The 18,303-nt window shown below is 37.8% G+C and overlaps 1 protein-coding gene across 1 annotated transcript in view; it reads left to right on the forward strand.

The window, feature by feature from the left end:
* Nucleotides 1-18,303, forward strand: part of LOC121387992 (ATP-dependent RNA helicase DDX1-like) — a 461,008-nt gene that overhangs the window by 400,592 nt on the left and 42,113 nt on the right. Inside the window, exon 24 of the mRNA XM_041519183.1 lies at nt 1,064-1,136. Coding sequence (XP_041375117.1) covers nt 1,064-1,136 — 73 coding nt within the window. The remainder of the gene's footprint in view (nt 1-1,063; nt 1,137-18,303) is intronic.

The raw sequence follows: 18,303 nt of genomic DNA on the forward strand, positions 1-18,303 counted from the left end.
TTTAATGGAATACACTTGACACTGGATGAATATAAATAGTAAACAGATTATGCAATTAAGTTCTTTTGTAGATTATTTTTCTAACACAAGTCTTCAGACAAGTGTCAAGAAACATTCACAGCATTTTATTTTTGTATTGTGATATCAGGACACTTCTCTTAGCTGATATATCTATATATATTTATCACATAATATCTTACATTTTCAGTGCCATCAAAGTAGGTGATATTTTTCAGATCACATACTTTAAGAATTTGATAACTTTGCAAATTAGATGTAAATTAGTCGAGGTCTTGGCACTAGGTTTATTGACATTTAAGCAAACATACTTGGGTGACACTCCATGACTGACGTACACTATGGCACATATTCTTACGTCATTTGAATATCTAGTAATGGCGGACTGGAATTAAAGTTGCGTGTACAATTTACAAAAACATTTTGTATTAAGCTTGAGCTTATATGATAAAGAGATTATTACCCTCGTGTATTTCGGTATCGTCAATATCATATATTAGGAATAAAAATAATGTATTATGCTCGCCAGAGGCTGACATAATACAATTTTTATTCCTAATATATGATATTGACGATACCAAAAAACTGGTAATAACCTCTATATAGATATATATATGTATATGTATATGTATATGTATATGTATCTCTATTATGTCAAGAACACGAACAACGAACAACATTAACACAACTTTACTTCACAGACAAACATTTACCAAGTGACCAGCTGATCCACACGATACAGGAAACACGAGAACCACGAGACATGCGCACGCACATAACACGATACAAATCATACCGAAGTACAACGAATGTTCACAACACACAACACCGAACAATGACGAATGTTCACGGACAATGACGAGTGTTCTTCGTAGATTGACTTGTTAAGTCCCACAATACCGCCTAAACAACAAGACAAATTAACCAATGAAAAGGGTGCATTATCACCTAGGTGACATTTGCTATACTCTTTTTGTGAGTAGTTTAGTCATTTGAAAGATTACACGTTTTAAAGAAGTCTTTCTCTTCGTCTTTTTTTTTCCAGTGATTAACGTGACTCTTCCTGATGAGAAACAGAATTACATTCATCGAATTGGTCGGGTCGGCAGAGCGGAACGGTAAGAGACTTATACAACATTGATTAGGTTTGTTTCACCGTAACAAAGTCTAATGGCCGAGTATAGACACATGTTTTACTTTTCTAACACCTCCAACAGGAGGCGGGACGTAGCCCAGTGGTAGCGTGCTCGTATGATGTGCAGTCAGTTTAGGATCGACCCCCGTCGGTGGGCCCATTGGGCTTTTTCTTGTTCCAGCCAATGATCCATAACTGGTGTAACAAAGGCCGTGGTATGTACCATCCTGTCTGTGTGATGGTGCATATAAAAGATCTCTTGCTGCTAATCGAAAAGAGTAACCCATGAAGTGGCAACAGCAGGTTTCCACTCTATATCTGTGTGGTCCTTAACCATATGTTTGACACCATAAAACCATAAATAAAATGTGTTGAGTGCGTCGTTAAACAAAACATTTCCTTCCCAGTGCTTCTAGATTTTTTTTTTTAATCCGCCAGCCATGGGATCAGTGATTTTTAAAATTTACTTGCCACAATTAAAACTTCACTAGCCCTTCTTTACTTTAGTTAATACAATTTTACTAAATAATAGTAATAATCAGATATGTCACCTAAAGAGGCGCTTAAAAACACCAACAATGGAGGTTGGGGGGATGGGGGGGTCAGGATATTCATATTTACAAAATAGACTTAACTGCCACATTTGACAATTTTGTTTTTCACTAGCCGTCGGGCATGGCAATAGTAGTTATTTACTAGGCCAACATTGAATATCACTAGCCATGGGAGTGGGGCTACCATAATCTAGAAGCCCTGTTTCTCTTTAACATAGTCTAATGGCCAAATATAGGTACATGTTTTACTTTTCTAACGACTCCAACAGCATCAACTTTTGCGTTAAAGTTTTGCATTTAGATCTATTTTTTCACAAACTATAATTCCTAGATCAGTGAAACTTGGTTTGTAGCTGCACCTATGGATCTTCATCACAGTGCACTGATATTTTTTTATGGTAGGCGAGATGTTTAATTCCAGCAAATTCTTGTTATATATATATATAGCATGTCCTTATCTAGCAGGCATTCACATTGACAGTTAAAAGTGTATTCATACTACACAAGAAGCATGTTAGAGTGAGCAATCAATGTCATTCACTAGACTGGTTTTTAGTGTCTAACATTAGATTAATGTGATGTGATAGAAGATGATGGTATCAGTCAAATTATACATGAGCGCCTAGCCTCCTGAAAACTCCACTTTACTTACATGCTTAAAGGCATATCAAATGGCAGTTTATCTGCAGGGTACATGAAGTGGCGACAGTGGATTTCCTCTATCAATATCTGTGTGGTCCTTAACCATATGTCTGACGCCATATAACCGTAAATAAAATGTTGAGTGCGTCATTAAATAAAACCTTTCTTTCTGAAAAAAAGGTAATAAGGAACAGATTCACATGACTTGAGAATTTGAAAGTCTTCCTAGAGTTTTGATTGACTAGTTCTGAAACTTAATTGGTATTCTCATTCTCTGGGGCAGTCTTGGAAAGACTAAGAGAGAGATATTTTGGAAATTTTTGAATTTTTATTAAATTTAAAAAAATTTACTTAGAAATTTAACATTCTCCTAGAGTTTTCATTGGACAGTTCTGAAACTCAGTATAAGTATCTTCAGGGGCAGTTTCACTAACCAATAGAGAGATATTTTGGAAATTTCGAATTTTAGAATTTGAATTTGAAAATTTAAAAGTCTATCTTCTCCTACAGTTTTGATTGGATAGTTCCGAGTCTTCGGATTATGATTCTCTGGTGAAGACTTCACAAACTAATAAAGAACTACAAAAGAATTGTGAAAATAATTTGCATACGTGCACGTATAGTTAAAACAATTCCTTCCTATATACAAATGGTTCGTAACATCAGTTTGTTCACCATCTGGTATGTACATAATGACAAGATATCTAATCCACTTGATGACGGTAAATCAATTTTTTTTACAGGGGTGGGAATTCTCCTCAGATCAGCGGTTTTCCTCTCATGGAACATTGCATTTCCTCGCATTTTAATCGTCCTTTCCTCCAAAATTTGTCAGATGGCACAGATTTTAACCAAGGATTTCAAGAATTTCCGAGACCCCTCTAGATTTCCTCTTTTTTTACAGTTCACCAATTCCCACCCCTGTTTTTAATTTATCTGCATAATTCAGTGTAACTTTTTACAACAACATGCTGTGTTTTAGATGTCATGTACAAATATCTTGTTAATGTTTTCTAAACTATTTCTTGATTCGTGTTTTGAATAAATGTATGTGGTTAATACACCATGAATCATCAGTTACTGTAAAAACACTTTATTTTCATAACTACCGGCCTCGGTGGCATCGTGGTTAGGCCATCAGTCTACAGGCTGGTAGGTACTGGGTTCGGATCCCAGTCGAGGCATAGGATTTTTAATCCAGATACCGACTCCAAACCCTGAGTGAGTGCTCCGCAAGACTCAGTGGGTAGGTGTAAACCACTTGCACCGACCAGTGATCCATAACTGGTTCAACAAAGGCCAAGGTTTGTGATATCCTACCTGTGGGAAGCGCAAATAAAAGATCCCTTGCTGCTAATTGCAAAGAGTAGCCCATGTAGTGGCGACAGCGGGTTTCCTCTCAAAATCTGTGTGGTCCTTAACCATATGTCTGACGCCATATAACCGTAAATAAAATGTGTTGACTGGGTCGTTAAATAAAAAAATTCTTTCTTTCTTTATTTATTTTCATAACTTGTACATTTTTACTCAAAACACAAATCACCAATATTTGTAGAATAATTGTTTTTTTTGCATGGTTCATTTCCAGTTTTTATGTTGTTGGATATTCCAATGTTAAATGTAGGTTCTACTATTCTTGAAGGTTTTATATTTTCTTTGTGGGATGTTGACGTCCAATAGCCGATGATAAGATAAAAAATCAATGTGCTCTAGTGGCGTCGTTAAATAAAACAAACTTTACTTTGTGCAAAAAATAAGCTCCTGTGAAAATAAGTATAAGTTTACAGTACCTTGCTTTCTAATGTATGTGGATGTTTGGTTGTAAGTTTATATATTTACATATTCAGTTAATCAGTTATTCGGTTTTATTCAGTTATTCTGTCACAGCTGACAAAAAACTAGCACTTGAACCTGTGAAAATCAGTCACGTTTTCATCACATGAATCTCATCATGTTAATTTCATTATGACAAAGGCGGGAAAAAAAGAGGAAAAAATATTGTACATGGCAGTATGCCAAATAGCATCTCACCAGGCCAGAGTTCAAATTACACTGATGCTAAGTTCAGACTACCATCTGTCATGACGGAGTTGGCCAATTCACCAATCTCTTAATTTCTATGACTGTCCAGTTGCTAGTCTGAGCACTCTTACAACTCGATTCTCGTCGTATACAACTCCTGTAGTCTGTCCTGTCCTATAAAAAATGTTTTTTGTAAATAATTTAGTTGTGTTTGACGTAAGAAGAAAAGTAAAAGTGTTTTGGTAAATAACAAAAAAATACTATTTTTATGTCCAATTTTGAAAACAATCGGCTCAGAAATAAATATCTTATAGTAATTAAATTCCATAGCATAAAAGAAGGTGACAAACTATATAGTTGTTAATCTGAGCACACCCATTGTAAGTCACGAATTGGGGAAAATTACAACACAACTGTCGAGTTGACTAACTTTGTCATGACAGTTGACAGTCTTAGACTAGCATTACACCATAATAGTTCATAGGTAAGATACGTAACCGGGATAATATATATATATATATATATATATATATATATTGTCATAAAATGTTGTTTCATTTGGCGAGTTAATTCCTTTAATTTGACTTGAACTAACATTAATGTACGAGATACTACTGTGCATAAAATGTGCATGGTTTTATTAAAATTACAGACCTCAGTGTGAAATCAAATGTGTGGAGTTATTAATTACTCCCCTAACTTAGATTAAGGTTAGCCGTTTAAGATATGGACATATTGATACCATATGAATTCACATGCTAAGAAGAGCTAAAAATTACTCTCTTTGGGGTAGTTTCAGATGAGTGCATGATGTGGAGCGAGAGACAGAGACAAGAGTCTGACCCTTAGCAGATAAATATCAGATCTATCAGTCTGACCCTTAGTAGATAGACATCAGTTCTATCCGTCTGACCCTTAGTAGATAGATATCAGATCTAACAGTCTGACCCTTAGTAGATAGATATCAGATCTATCAGTCTGACCCTTAGTAGATAGATATCAGATCTATCAGTCTGACCCTTAGTAGATAGATATCAGATCTATCAGTCTGACCCTTAGTAGATAGATATTAGATCTATCAGTCTGACCCTTAGTAGATAGATATCAGATCTATCAGTCTGACCATTAGTAGATATTAGATCTATCAGTCTGACCCTTAGTAGATAAATATCAGATCTATCAGTCTGACCCTTAGTAGATAAATATCAGATCTATATCAGTCTTATCATTAGTAGATATCAGATCTATTAGTCTGACCATTAATAGATAAATATCAGATCTATCAGTCTGACCGTTAGTAGATAAATATCAGATCTATTAGTCTGACCCTTAGTAGATAGATATCAGATCTGTCAGTCTGACCCTTAGTAGATAGATATCAGATCTATCAGTCTGGCCCTTAGTAGATATTAGATCTATCAGTCTGACCCTTAGTAGATAAATATCAGATCTATCAGTCTGACCCTTAGTAGATAAATATCGGATCTATCAGTCTGACCCATAGTAGATAGATATCAGATCTATCAGTCTCACTTTTAGAAGATAGATATCAGATCTATCAGTCTCACCCTTGGTAGATAGATATCAGATCTATCAGTCTCACCCTTGGTAGATAATATCAGATCTATCAGTCTCACCCTTGGTAGATAGATATCAGATCTATCAGTCTGACCCTTAGTAGATATTATCAGATCTATCAGTCTGACCCTTAGTAGATAAATATCAGATCTATCAGTCTCACCCTTGGTAGATAGATATCAGATCTATCAGTCTCACCCTGGGTAGATAATATCAGATCTATTAGTCTCACCCTTGGTAGATAGATATCAGATCTATCAGTCTCACCCTTAATAAATACATATCAGATTTATCAGTCTGACCATTAGTAGATAAATATCAGATCTATCAGTCGCATCCTTAGTAGATAAATATCAGATCTATTAGTCTCACCCTTAGTAGATAGATATCAGATCTATCAGTCTCACCCTTGGTAGATAAATATCAGATCTATCAGTCTCACCCTTGGTAGATAATATCAGATCTATCAGTCTCACCCTTGGTAGATAGATATCAGATCTATCAGTCTCACCCTTAGTAAATACATATCAGATCTATCAGTCTGACCATTAGTAGATAAATATCAGATCTATCAGTCGCATCCTTAGTAGATAAATATCAGATCTATCAGTCGCATCCTTAGTAGATAAATATCAGATCTATCAGTCTCACCCTTAGTAGATAAATATCAGATCTATCAGTCTCACCCTTCGGAGATAAATATCAGATCTATCAGTCTCACCCTTGGTAGATAGATATCAGATCTATCAGTCTCACCCTTCGTAGATATTATCAGATCTATCAGTCTCACCCATAGTAGATAAATATCAGATCTATCAATCTGACCCTTAGTAGATAAATATCAGATCTATCAGTCTCACCCTTCATAGATAAATATCAGATCTATCAGTCTGACCCTTAGTAGATAAATATGGGATTATCAGTCTCACCCTTCGGAAATAAATATCAGATCGATCAGTTACCCTTAGTAGATAAACATCAGATCTATCAGTCTCACCCTTAGTAAATAAATATCAGATCTATCAGTCTGACCCTTAGTAGATAAATATCACATCTACCAGTCTGACACTTAATTAGTAGATAAATATCATATCTATTAGTCTGACCATTTGTAGATAAATATCAGATCTATCAGTCTGACCCTTAATTAGTAGATAAATATCATATCTATCATTGACCATTTGTAGATAAATGTCAGATCTATCAGTCTGACCCTTAATTAGTAGATAAATATCACATTTATCAGTGTGACCCTTAGTAGATAGATATCAGATCTATCAGTCTGACCGTTAGTAGATACCGTATATCTTCGCCTATAAGTCGAATTTTTTACACCAAAATTTTCTACAAATAGCCAGGGGGTCGACTTACAAGAGAGTCAACAAAAAAAAAAAAAAAAAAAAAAAAAAATCCTCCTCCGGCATGTCGTAAATGACGTTTTGCAAGTCTGTCATGGGTTTGTTTTTAAATCACGATCTCATCTTAAAGTAGCCTCAAACTGACAATAGTACTATCTGTACTTGCCTTTAATGTTTATTCACTGTAATAAAAGGTTCTAATAAAACATTATTTGATTATTGTCATCCATTATTGTTGTTTTTACAAAGCCGCTTAGTGCGTATCGGTAAACAAACGCACCCGTCTCTGAACCAAAAGACATGAGAAGAGGTTAATTAGGTGGCTTACAATACTATCTACAGATAGTGACATAGGGTCGTAATCCGGTCAACTTGAAGGTAGTGAAGTCGGTGTGTTTTTAATGTTAAAAGAACACAGGCAAATCGATCTTTGTTTTAATACTCAGCCAGTGATATGGCGGGGCCGGTAGTAAGAACTCGTGCATTGCATAACTTCCTGCTCCCAAAACATACCTCGTGTGATTCCGATACCAATGAAAACGAGGCCATCCTAATGAATATTAAATACGCAAACCCGGCTTGTTTCATTGGCGCAGTAATCAATTACTTACCAACCTAATGAATATTAATTAGGCAACACCGGCATGTTTTATTGGTGCAGTAATCAATTACAATTACACGAATTAATTTGGATATAATTTATATATACATAAAATATTACTTATTCATTCCTCGATCGTCACAGCTATTTGTATACCGTTTTTTATTGCCACGATTTTTTTCCGTTAACAATAATGCCGAAACGTAAACGGAATTCTTATGATGCAGCATTTAAGCTTAAGGTTATTGCCTTTGCCGAAGAAAACAATAACTGTGCCGCAGAACGTGAATTCGGTGTTAGCGAAAAATTAGTGCGAGATTGGAGATGTAAGAAGGAAAAACTTCAAACATGCACCAAAACACTCAAGAAGATGCGATCAAATGCTAGTCCATATGTGGGTATGGAAAATGACTTGAATGAGTGGATCCTGGAACTCAGGCAAAGTGGTTACATCGTAACACGGACGTCTGTACGCATCAAGGCCCTAACTCTTTCTAAAAGTGACAAGTTTGCCGAACAAACATCGGACTTCAAAGCTTCAGCAGGATGGTGTACACGATTCATGAATCGACACGGACTTGCACTGCGTCAAAGAACACACATCGCGCAGAAGTTGCCCAAAGACGTCAACGACAAAGTGGAAAAGTTTCACAAGTTTGTGATTGACGATAGGAAAAATATGTTGTATTCACTGCAGAGTATTGGTAATATGGACGAAACGCCGATGTTTTTTGACATGCCCGCAAATTCAACTGTCCACGTGAAAGGTGAAAAAACAGTGTCTATTAAGACATGTGGTGCAGAGAAATCCCATTTCACTGTTGTTTTGGCCTGTTTGGCAGACGGAACTAAGTTAAAACCCATGGTGATTTTCAAAAGGAAAACTCTGCCAAAGGAAAAGACGCCAGGTGTTCTCATAGCCGCACAGCCAAGGGATGGGTCGATGAGGAAATTCTTCACCAGTGGCTGATGGATGTGTGGAATAAAAGGCCCGGGGTACTGTTGAATCGCCCGTCGCTGTTGGTTTGGGACATGTTTCGTGTTCATTTGATGGACAGCATCAAGAAGAAGTTACGAAGCATGAAAACGCATCAAGCAGTCATCCCCGCAGGAACGACTTCTCTTTTGCAACCGCTAGATGTGTGCTTAAACAAGCCATTTAAGTGCAACATGAGGAGACAGTGGAATGAATGGATGGTAGAAGGAACCAAACAATTCACAAAGGGAGGGAATTTGAAGCGCCCAGGAATTGAAGTTGTATGTGGATGGGTGAAGAAAGCATGGGACGATATTCCGGATGAAATGGTAAGAAAATCGTTTCTGAAGTGTGGCATTTCAAATGCCTTAGATGGTACGGAGGACGATGAACTCTACAATGACTTGGTGGGAACGGGCAGTTCAGCTGAAACAGAATCAGTCCAGGAAGCTGGGGAAGAAACCCAAGAGGATGACGATCCGTACCAGGACAACATGGCGCTGGCTGAGTTCGAAACCTTGTTTGGGGAGTCGGACAGTGAGGATGAGGATTTCTGGGGTTGGTCACCGAGTGATTGTGCGTTTGATTAACGCTATTTTTGTACTTTTTTGACAGTTGTTTATTTTGAAATTGGACACCATTTTATTGCATTTAATATTGAATGTTGTAATTATGAAATGTTATTAAAAAAAAACTGTAGTAAAAATGTAAATATAAAAAAACCCAACTTGTTTGTTGTATTTGTTTACATACATTTAGCTTCAAATGAAAACAATGTTTTACGTTACTATAAAACGTAATATACTTCAGAGGGTGCTCATACTGATATGGAGGAAATACTTTCAGTAACAAAATAAGTATGGCGACGGTTGTTGTTTGTGAAGCGAAAATCTTGTACCACAACCTTATAATAAGAATGATATGTTTGTCATCATTTAGTAATGTCAAGAACAACTTGCCACAGAAACTGGGTCGTCTTATAAGCGGGTCAAAGCAAAAGTAGCTCATTTTATTACCAAAGAAAGGGGGGTCGACTTATAGGCAGGGTCGACTTACAGGCGAAGATATACGGTAGGTATCAGATCTATCAGTCTGACCATTAGTAGATAAATATTAGATCTATGAGTCTGACCGTTAGTAGATAGATATCAGATCTATCAGTCTACCATTAGTAGATAAATATCAGATATATTAGTCTGACCCTTAGTAGATAAATATCAGATCTATCAGTCTCACCCTTAGTAGATAAATATCAGATCTATTAGTCTCACCCTTAATTAGTACCGGTAGATAAATATCAGATCTATCAGTCTGACCCTTAATAGATAAATATCACATTTATCAGTCTGACCCTTAGTAGATAAATATTGTCTTTAACATATGTTGGAGATAACTTTTGAGACTTGTGACTGGTGTCTCCAGTGATAACCCGGTCACTAGAGCCATACCATCCAAGGCCATCTGAAATAGATTGTTCTATGGTGTGCAAGTTGACCTGAAACTGATTACTGTCAGACGCACAAGTTAACTGCAGCTAGAGCTCCATAAATATGTTTTAGCTGGGGAAAAAACTTCTTCTTTTTTGTTGTTTTTAGGATGTGTTAGAAATAAAATACAACATTAGTGTCCGTTAGATACCATTTGTCTTATAACTCGTCGTTTAAAAATGTCTCCAACTAGCTTTAGATTGTGAGATATGGGGGTGGGGGTTGTAAGATAAATGGGGGTGGGGGTTGTAAGATAAATGGTATCTGAATGTAGTATTCTCTGTATCTAAAACTAGCAGATTACACCCCTATAGTCTTATTCAACTTACTGTGCTAGCACTACCAGTACAGGGTTTCTGCCAGAAAGAAATGTTCGGGTATGGCGCTATGGAATTTAATATTCACAATGTGTGTGCTGAATGCAACTACAGTGGACAGGGGGTATGGGGGGCCTCCTCCAGAAAAAAAAAAAACGAGTTAGGTTTAGGGTTAGGGTTTAAAACAAGCATAATTGTGTCAAAACGTTAAAAAATAAAATCTGCTAAAAAAAATTGGGTATGGAGCCATACCCGTTTTGCCCTCTTGCAGAAACCCTGCAATAATATGTTATACAACCTAAGTCATAACCTCCACCACATAATTGTCTTCCCTTGCCAGATGTATAGTACTACAGCCTAGTTGAGCTGGACATCCTACCCAGAGACAAACCAACCCAAAATGATCTCGTATAGAGTTGTAAGTTAAAGAGACCAAATGAGACCAAATGAGACAAAAAATAAACACTTTAAAAGGTTACAATACATAAAATTAAGTTTATATCTGGAGCAAAATAAAACACATCAGAAATAATGGAGGACTGCAGAATTCAAGAACAGGTTGATGGTCTATACTGGCTTCGGTGGTGTCGTGGTTAAGCCATCGTACATAAGGCTGGTAGGTACAGTTTTCTCCCACCCAGAACAAGTTTTAACAGCTCAGTGGGTAGGTGTAAGACCACTATATCCTCTTTTCTCTCACTAACAACTAGCAACTAATAACCCACTGTCCTGGACAGACAGCCCGGATAGCTATGGTATAAACCCAGGACAGCGTGCACAAAAATAAGTTGAAATAAAATGAAATGACGGTCTATACATGCGCAGATGTAGTACTATACATCCAGCAAGGGAAGACAATTCTGCAGTGGAGGTTATGGCTCGGGTTGTATAGCATGGTTGTTGTGCTAGCACTAGGTAAGTATGAATAATAATGAAAATTAGAAAGATGTATGTGTTGATTGAAACATTGCATGTTGCAGCTTTAGCCACACTTTACTATTGCTGTTCATGGGATTTGAATTACATGTAGTTGTATATATATACCTGGTAGTTGGAGAAATAAGCCCATTTCCTGAGCTGAAATAATTGGACCTGTCAACCCTCCCGGATTCCACAGGAGTCTCCCGGTATTTTATAAAATCTCCCGCTAACCTGTGCAGGAGAAAAAATCTCCTGTTAAATGACATTTTTTAAAGCATAAACAACTATTTGATCTACTTTCGCTAAATTAACATAAGGGAAGTAACTCCGCCTTTTCTTCATTCGGAAAATGTCAACTAATTTCGGTTTCTGAAAATGTATGTAACAGGCTGAATTGTCCTGACTGTTTTAACGTTTGCTGAAGTGAGAATTGTGGGATATATTGTTAAAAAAGCACATAGTGTTTATAACATGACGTGTTATTATACTGTTTGTTGTCATCGTAATGGCTACGAAGCGTGTTGCCGCTGATTCAACAGGTTGTGTATTGACATTCAGTGTTGCCATATATAAAACTAGCCAATTTAGTTAATAAAGAAAGAAATGTTTTATTTAACGACACACTCAACACATTTTATTTACCGTTATATGGCGTCAGACATATGGTTAAGGACCACACAGATTTTGAGAGGAAACCCGCTGTCGCCACTACATGGCTACTCTTTCCGATTAGCAGCAAGGGATCTTTTATTTGCGCTTCCCACAGGCAGGATAGCACAAACCATGGCCTTTGTTGAACCAGTTATGGATCACTAGTCGGTGCAAGTGGTTTACACCTACCCACTGAGTCTGCAGAGCACTCACTTAGGGTTTGGAGTCAGTATCTGGATTAAAAATCCCATGCCTCGACTGGGATCTGAACCCAGTACCTACCAGCCTGTAGACCGATGGCCTAACCACGATGCCACCAAGGCTGGTCATTTAGTTAATAAATGCTAACTGGAACAAAATGTACATAACTATAAGCAAGTGCAACTCAGGTGCAACCATAATGCAACCATAATGATAATGTATTTCCTGTCATACTGTCTGAAATGTTTCCTCTGTGATTTCCGTCCCACTTCTGGTATTGCGTTACAGTCCCTAGGGATGAGGGAGCTGTTGTGCTGGCGGTTCTTTATAAATGATTATGACACATTTTGCAGTTATTTTGTGTCAGGTTACAAAAGATGACTCTTTGTTTTAAGCAATATTTATTCCGTCTTTTATTTTGCATGGGGGTGTAGGGATTGGTTGACAGGAATAAGCCAACATTGTATATTTGTACCTTCCCCCACAAATTTAAAGAAAGAAAGAAATGTTTTATTTAACAACGCACTCAACACATTTTATTTACGGTTATATGGCGTCAGACATATGGTTAAGGACCACACAGATTTTGAGAGGAAACCTGCTGTCGCCACTACATGGGCAACTCTTCCGATTAGCAGCAAGGGATCTTTTATTTGCGCTTCCCACAGGCAGGATAGCACAAACCATGGCCTTTGTTGAACCAGTTATGGATCACTGGTCGGTGCAAGTGGTTTACACCTACCCATTGAGCCTTGCGGAGCACTCACTCAGGGTTTGGAGTCGGTATCTGGATTAACAATCCCATGCCTCGACTGGGATCCGAACCCAGTACCTACCAGCCTGTAGACCGATGGCCTACCACGACGCCACCGAGGTCGGTCCACAAATTTAGAACAGATACATTAATTTTAACAAGATGACAGTCAATAGTAGCATTTATTACCCATATGTGGGCAGGACGTAGCCCAGTGGTAAAGCGCTCGCTCAATATGCAGTTGGTCTGGGATCGATCCCCGTCATCCCAGCCAGTAGTGCACCATGATGGGTATATCAAAGGCTGTGGTTTGTACTACCCTATCTGTGGGATGGTGCATATAAAAGATCCCTTGCTGCTAATTGAAAAGAGTAGCCCATGAAGTGGCAACAGCGGGTTTCCTTTCTCATTATCTGTGTGGTCTGTAACCATATGTTTGATGCCATATAACCGTAAATAAAATGTGCTGAGTGTGTTGTTAAATAAAACATTTCTTTCTTTTATTACCCAGAGGGTAAAGAATTTTTATTTTATTTTCTTATATATGTTTTGACATCATAATCAGTGTTTCAGTATATAGGCTTTGACGTCATAACTGTTAGCAACAACAAAACAACCATCATGGTGGTTTCATGTCAACAATTAACTTACGTCATCAGCGATATGTATGTCACAGCTATGACGCAATGCTGTCTCTTGTTCTCAGCAAAGAAACAAACAGCTGTTAAGTTTCAAAACGTTGACTGTTTGCAATAAAGTCATGAACTGATTTTAAAATGTCTGTATTTTCCTGACTTGTTAACTGTGGATCAGCAAATAGTAAAATATTATAGTTGAGGAAGAAGATTTTTTTTTTATTTAATGACACACTCAACACATTTTATTTACGGTTATATAGTGTCGGACATATGGTTAAGGACCACACAGATATTGAGGGAGGAAATCCACGGTCTCCACTTCATGGGCTTCTCTTTTCGATTAGCAGCAAGGAATCTTTTATATGCACCATCCCACAGACAGGGTAGTACATACCACAGCCTTTGATAAACCAGTCATGGTGCACTGGCTGGAACGAGAAATAGCCCACTGATGGAGATCGATTCCACACTGACCGCGCATCGAGCGAGCGCTATACCACTGGGCTATGTACCGCCTGCCTATAGTTGAGATGCAAGTACTTCTGTAAATGATGACTATTCAGATTTCTGGTGTTAATTGCATTATAGTTGATTGATTGTAACACAGGTTTTTTTATGAATTTGTGAATTGTCGAGTGTTAATCGCATTACAGTTGACTGATTTCGAAATTGTCTGTAGTTAATTAACCGATTCCCTTGTTATTTGGTGCCAGTGTTATTATGGATGACCGGTTTTCAAAACTGGATTGCATGCTTATATCTAATTATACATACACATTTAATGTTTCTGCCAGAAATTGAATATTTACAATGTTGACAGGGGGTATGGGGGGTCTCCCCAAGAAAGGAAATGGGTTAGGTGTAGGGTTAGGGTTTTAAAAATCATACGGTAATGATAAAGAGTCATTAATTTTGTCAAAGGGTCAACTTAAAAAAAAAAAATTCTGCAAAAAGATTTGGGTATGGTGCCATACCAATTTTACCGTATGGCAGAAACCCTCAGATGTAAGGGTTCAAGCACTCTTGTCTACAGTACACACCTCAGCTATCGGGGCAAGCTGTTTTCAGAAGCGAGGGTTAATGGTTATTTGATAGTGTTTAGTGAGAGAAAAGTGAGTGTAGAGACCTAGCTTACACCCCTACCTACCTACCCCCCCCCCCCCCCCGATAAACACACTGATCCATTAAAAGTCATTCTTCGAGGTGGCAGCTAGTATCAGGATGCAAAGTTTGTTTGCTTGTTTTGTTTTAACAACACCACCAGAGCACATTGATTTATTAATCATCAGTTATTGGAATTCAAACATCCAGTAATCCTGACATATAGTCTGAGAAACAAAGCCCGCTACATTTCTCCATTAGTAGCAAGGTTTCTTTTATATGCACCATCCCACAGACAGAATAGCCCTTGATATTCCAATCATTGTACACTAGCTGGAACGATCGAGAAATGGCCCAAAGGGGCCCACCTACGGGGATCAATCCCAAACCGACCATGCATCAAGCGAGTGCTTTACGACCGGGCTTCATCCTGCCCCCATATAGGCATGAGAACCCAGTACCTAAACGATGGCTTAACCACCAGACAGACCACCGAGGCATGTGAACCCAGTACCTAACCGATGGCTTAACCACCAGACAGACCACCAAGGCATGTGAACCCAGTACCTATAACTGATGGCTTAACCACCAGACAGACCACCGAGGCATGTGAACCCAGTACCTAACTGATGGCTTAACCACCAGACAGACCACCGAGGCATGTGAACCCAGTACCTATAACTGATGGCTTAACCACCAGACAGACCACCAAGGCATGTGAACCCAGTACCTAACCGATGGCTTAACCACCAGACAGACCACCGAGGCATGTGAACTTAGTATCTAACCGATGGCTTAACCACCAGACAGACCACCGAGGCATGTGACCCCAGTACCTAACCGATGGCTTAACCACCAGACAGACCACCGAGGCATGTGACCCCAGTACCTAATCGATGGCTTAACCACCAGACAGACCACCGAGGCATGTGAACCCAGTACCTAACCGATGGCTTAACCACCAGACAGACCACCGAGGCATGTGAACCCAGTACCTAACCGATGGCTTAACCACCAGACAGACCACCGAGGCATGTGAACCCAGTACCTAAACCGATGGCTTAACCACCAGACAGACCACCGAGGCATGTGAACCCAGTACCTAACTGATGGCTTAACCACCAGACAGACCACCAAGGCCAGTGGATGATTGATGACTCACAAAACACAATTTCTGTCATTTTAGTTTTATTTTATGTGTTATGTCCAGTTAATATTCAAGCACGCTATACGCACATCAACTATCTATGCTGTCGATCTAGTACAGCTAGAACAGGGCCTTGTAATTTTTTTAACTTGTGCCCAATTCTTTTGTTCTCTGTATAATAAAATATGGGTTTTTTTTTTATCAATCTAGGACTGTGGGTCGGTGTTGTGACCTTACACCTTCCCACTGAACTGTGAAAACTCATCAAGGTGATAAGACTAGCAACACGAACTATATATTTCTGCTGTAATGTGCTAAATTTCGAATGTGATATATTTCCTGCAAGAGACGGGAATTCCTCTGGTGCTCCTTGCAACAGTACATACATAAACCAATTAGGATCGGTTAGGATCGGTTATCTGACCAGTCTACTGTGCAGTAAAGCCAACAGTCTAAATCTCTTGAGGTCTGGGTTCCGTGATTCGAAAATCTGCCGACACGGCAACAACCCATTACTTCTAATTCTCAGTTGGTTAAAGTGCCAGTTAGTCTTTAAAAAATAAAAACAGTTGTGGGGTTTTTTTTTCGGTTTTTATCCCACTGCACCCTTTCGCTTCTCTCCTTTGAATTCCATCTCATTTCTTCCCGATCTGGCAACAACTCCCTATCTTTCAACTTCTTTTGCTGTCCACCTCCACATCCCAGTCCTTGTCTCTCCAACCTTGATAGGTGCTTGTCTCTTGTGGCAATCTGTGCCATACACCTGTCATTCCCCATCAGCTTTTAGCTGTGGGCTTAGTCTGACCACTTCGGGGAGTTGTTACATCTTGGCATTAAGTGTGTCATAAATTGAAGGACTGAGATGTCACCAATTTATTTTCGATTATGATTCAAATATTTTGGGGTCTACTTAGTAATACTACTGAGTGCGTCTATGTTAACTCATGATACTTAAATTTACATTCATTACCACATAACGTCATCCCATTTGTTCAGATATAGCAATGGGAGTTTGTTCATTTCTCGATGAACGTAAGAATTACGTTGTCATTTTATATGGGCAAGTTATCTTATTGAGCGTTATTGTTTATGGACCAAAAATAATTCAAAATAAAGTATGAAGTTTAAGTGTTATTATTAGCAAGTATGATTCAAATTTAATTATAAGTAATGTCTGTTATTTCTTTTACGTTCATCTGGGTATGAAAAAAAATCATCCTCAAACTTATGTGAGAACGGCTTTATTGATTCACACAGTTTGTGGATGATTTTTTTTGTTGTTCATACCCCGATGAACGTAAAAGAAATAACAGAAAATCCTTAATTAACTGAAAAGTTGTAATTTTTGTTTGTAAGAAAAATGGGCATGTTTTTTTAGGTGTAATTATTATCATCATAACATTCACTAAAATTTTATATTTTTAAATAGTTTTATAATTAAATCTTCTTTGCGTCTATATTGTAATCCGATTGGTCGAGCAGTGCTTACTTTTTAAGATTGATATCTCGATGAACCAAAACAAATTCAGCCATGCCTACTCCATTCCCCGCTTGACTTGCAGTTAGCTGGACTATTTAGCAACCATATTTTGATAATTTGAAGAAAACACACATGGAAGATATAAAAAGCAGTACAAATACCACAAATAGTTCACCTTTCTATGTAATAAATTAATGAAAAATGCTGTATAGCAGAGCAGACATACACATTGATAAAATTAAAAAAAAGGGTTATGAAATCAAGACTCCGTGGCCAAAGAAACGTGAAAAGGTTCACGTCTGAAACTTACATGTAAGCATTGTTCAGCAGCTGTTGACGAAAATTAAACGTTTCTCCCCGACAGTGTAAATGTTTGACACGTTCCCTTTAGGTGTCCACACATTCATGAAACATAGACTAAATTACACAAATCGGACAATTCCTTCCAACATGACTTAACGACCCGTCAAAATGCACAGAACTAAGAGTTGCTGAAAATGAGTTCGCTTATCATAATTATGTCATTTACCAAAAGACATCATTTGGTATGATCGCATGATTCAAATAATACTGAATGAAAGTTTGCATTCCTACGCGACGTGACTTAAGTCTCAATGAAGTTGACATAAACAATACTATATACTTATTTAAATGTAAACAAAACAAATTCAGACATATATTATTAAATTATGCATATAAATTTAATTATAAGATTTGACATC

Source organism: Gigantopelta aegis, chromosome 14, assembly GCF_016097555.1.
Source record: "Gigantopelta aegis isolate Gae_Host chromosome 14, Gae_host_genome, whole genome shotgun sequence".
NCBI lineage: Eukaryota > Metazoa > Mollusca > Gastropoda > Neomphalida > Peltospiridae > Gigantopelta > Gigantopelta aegis.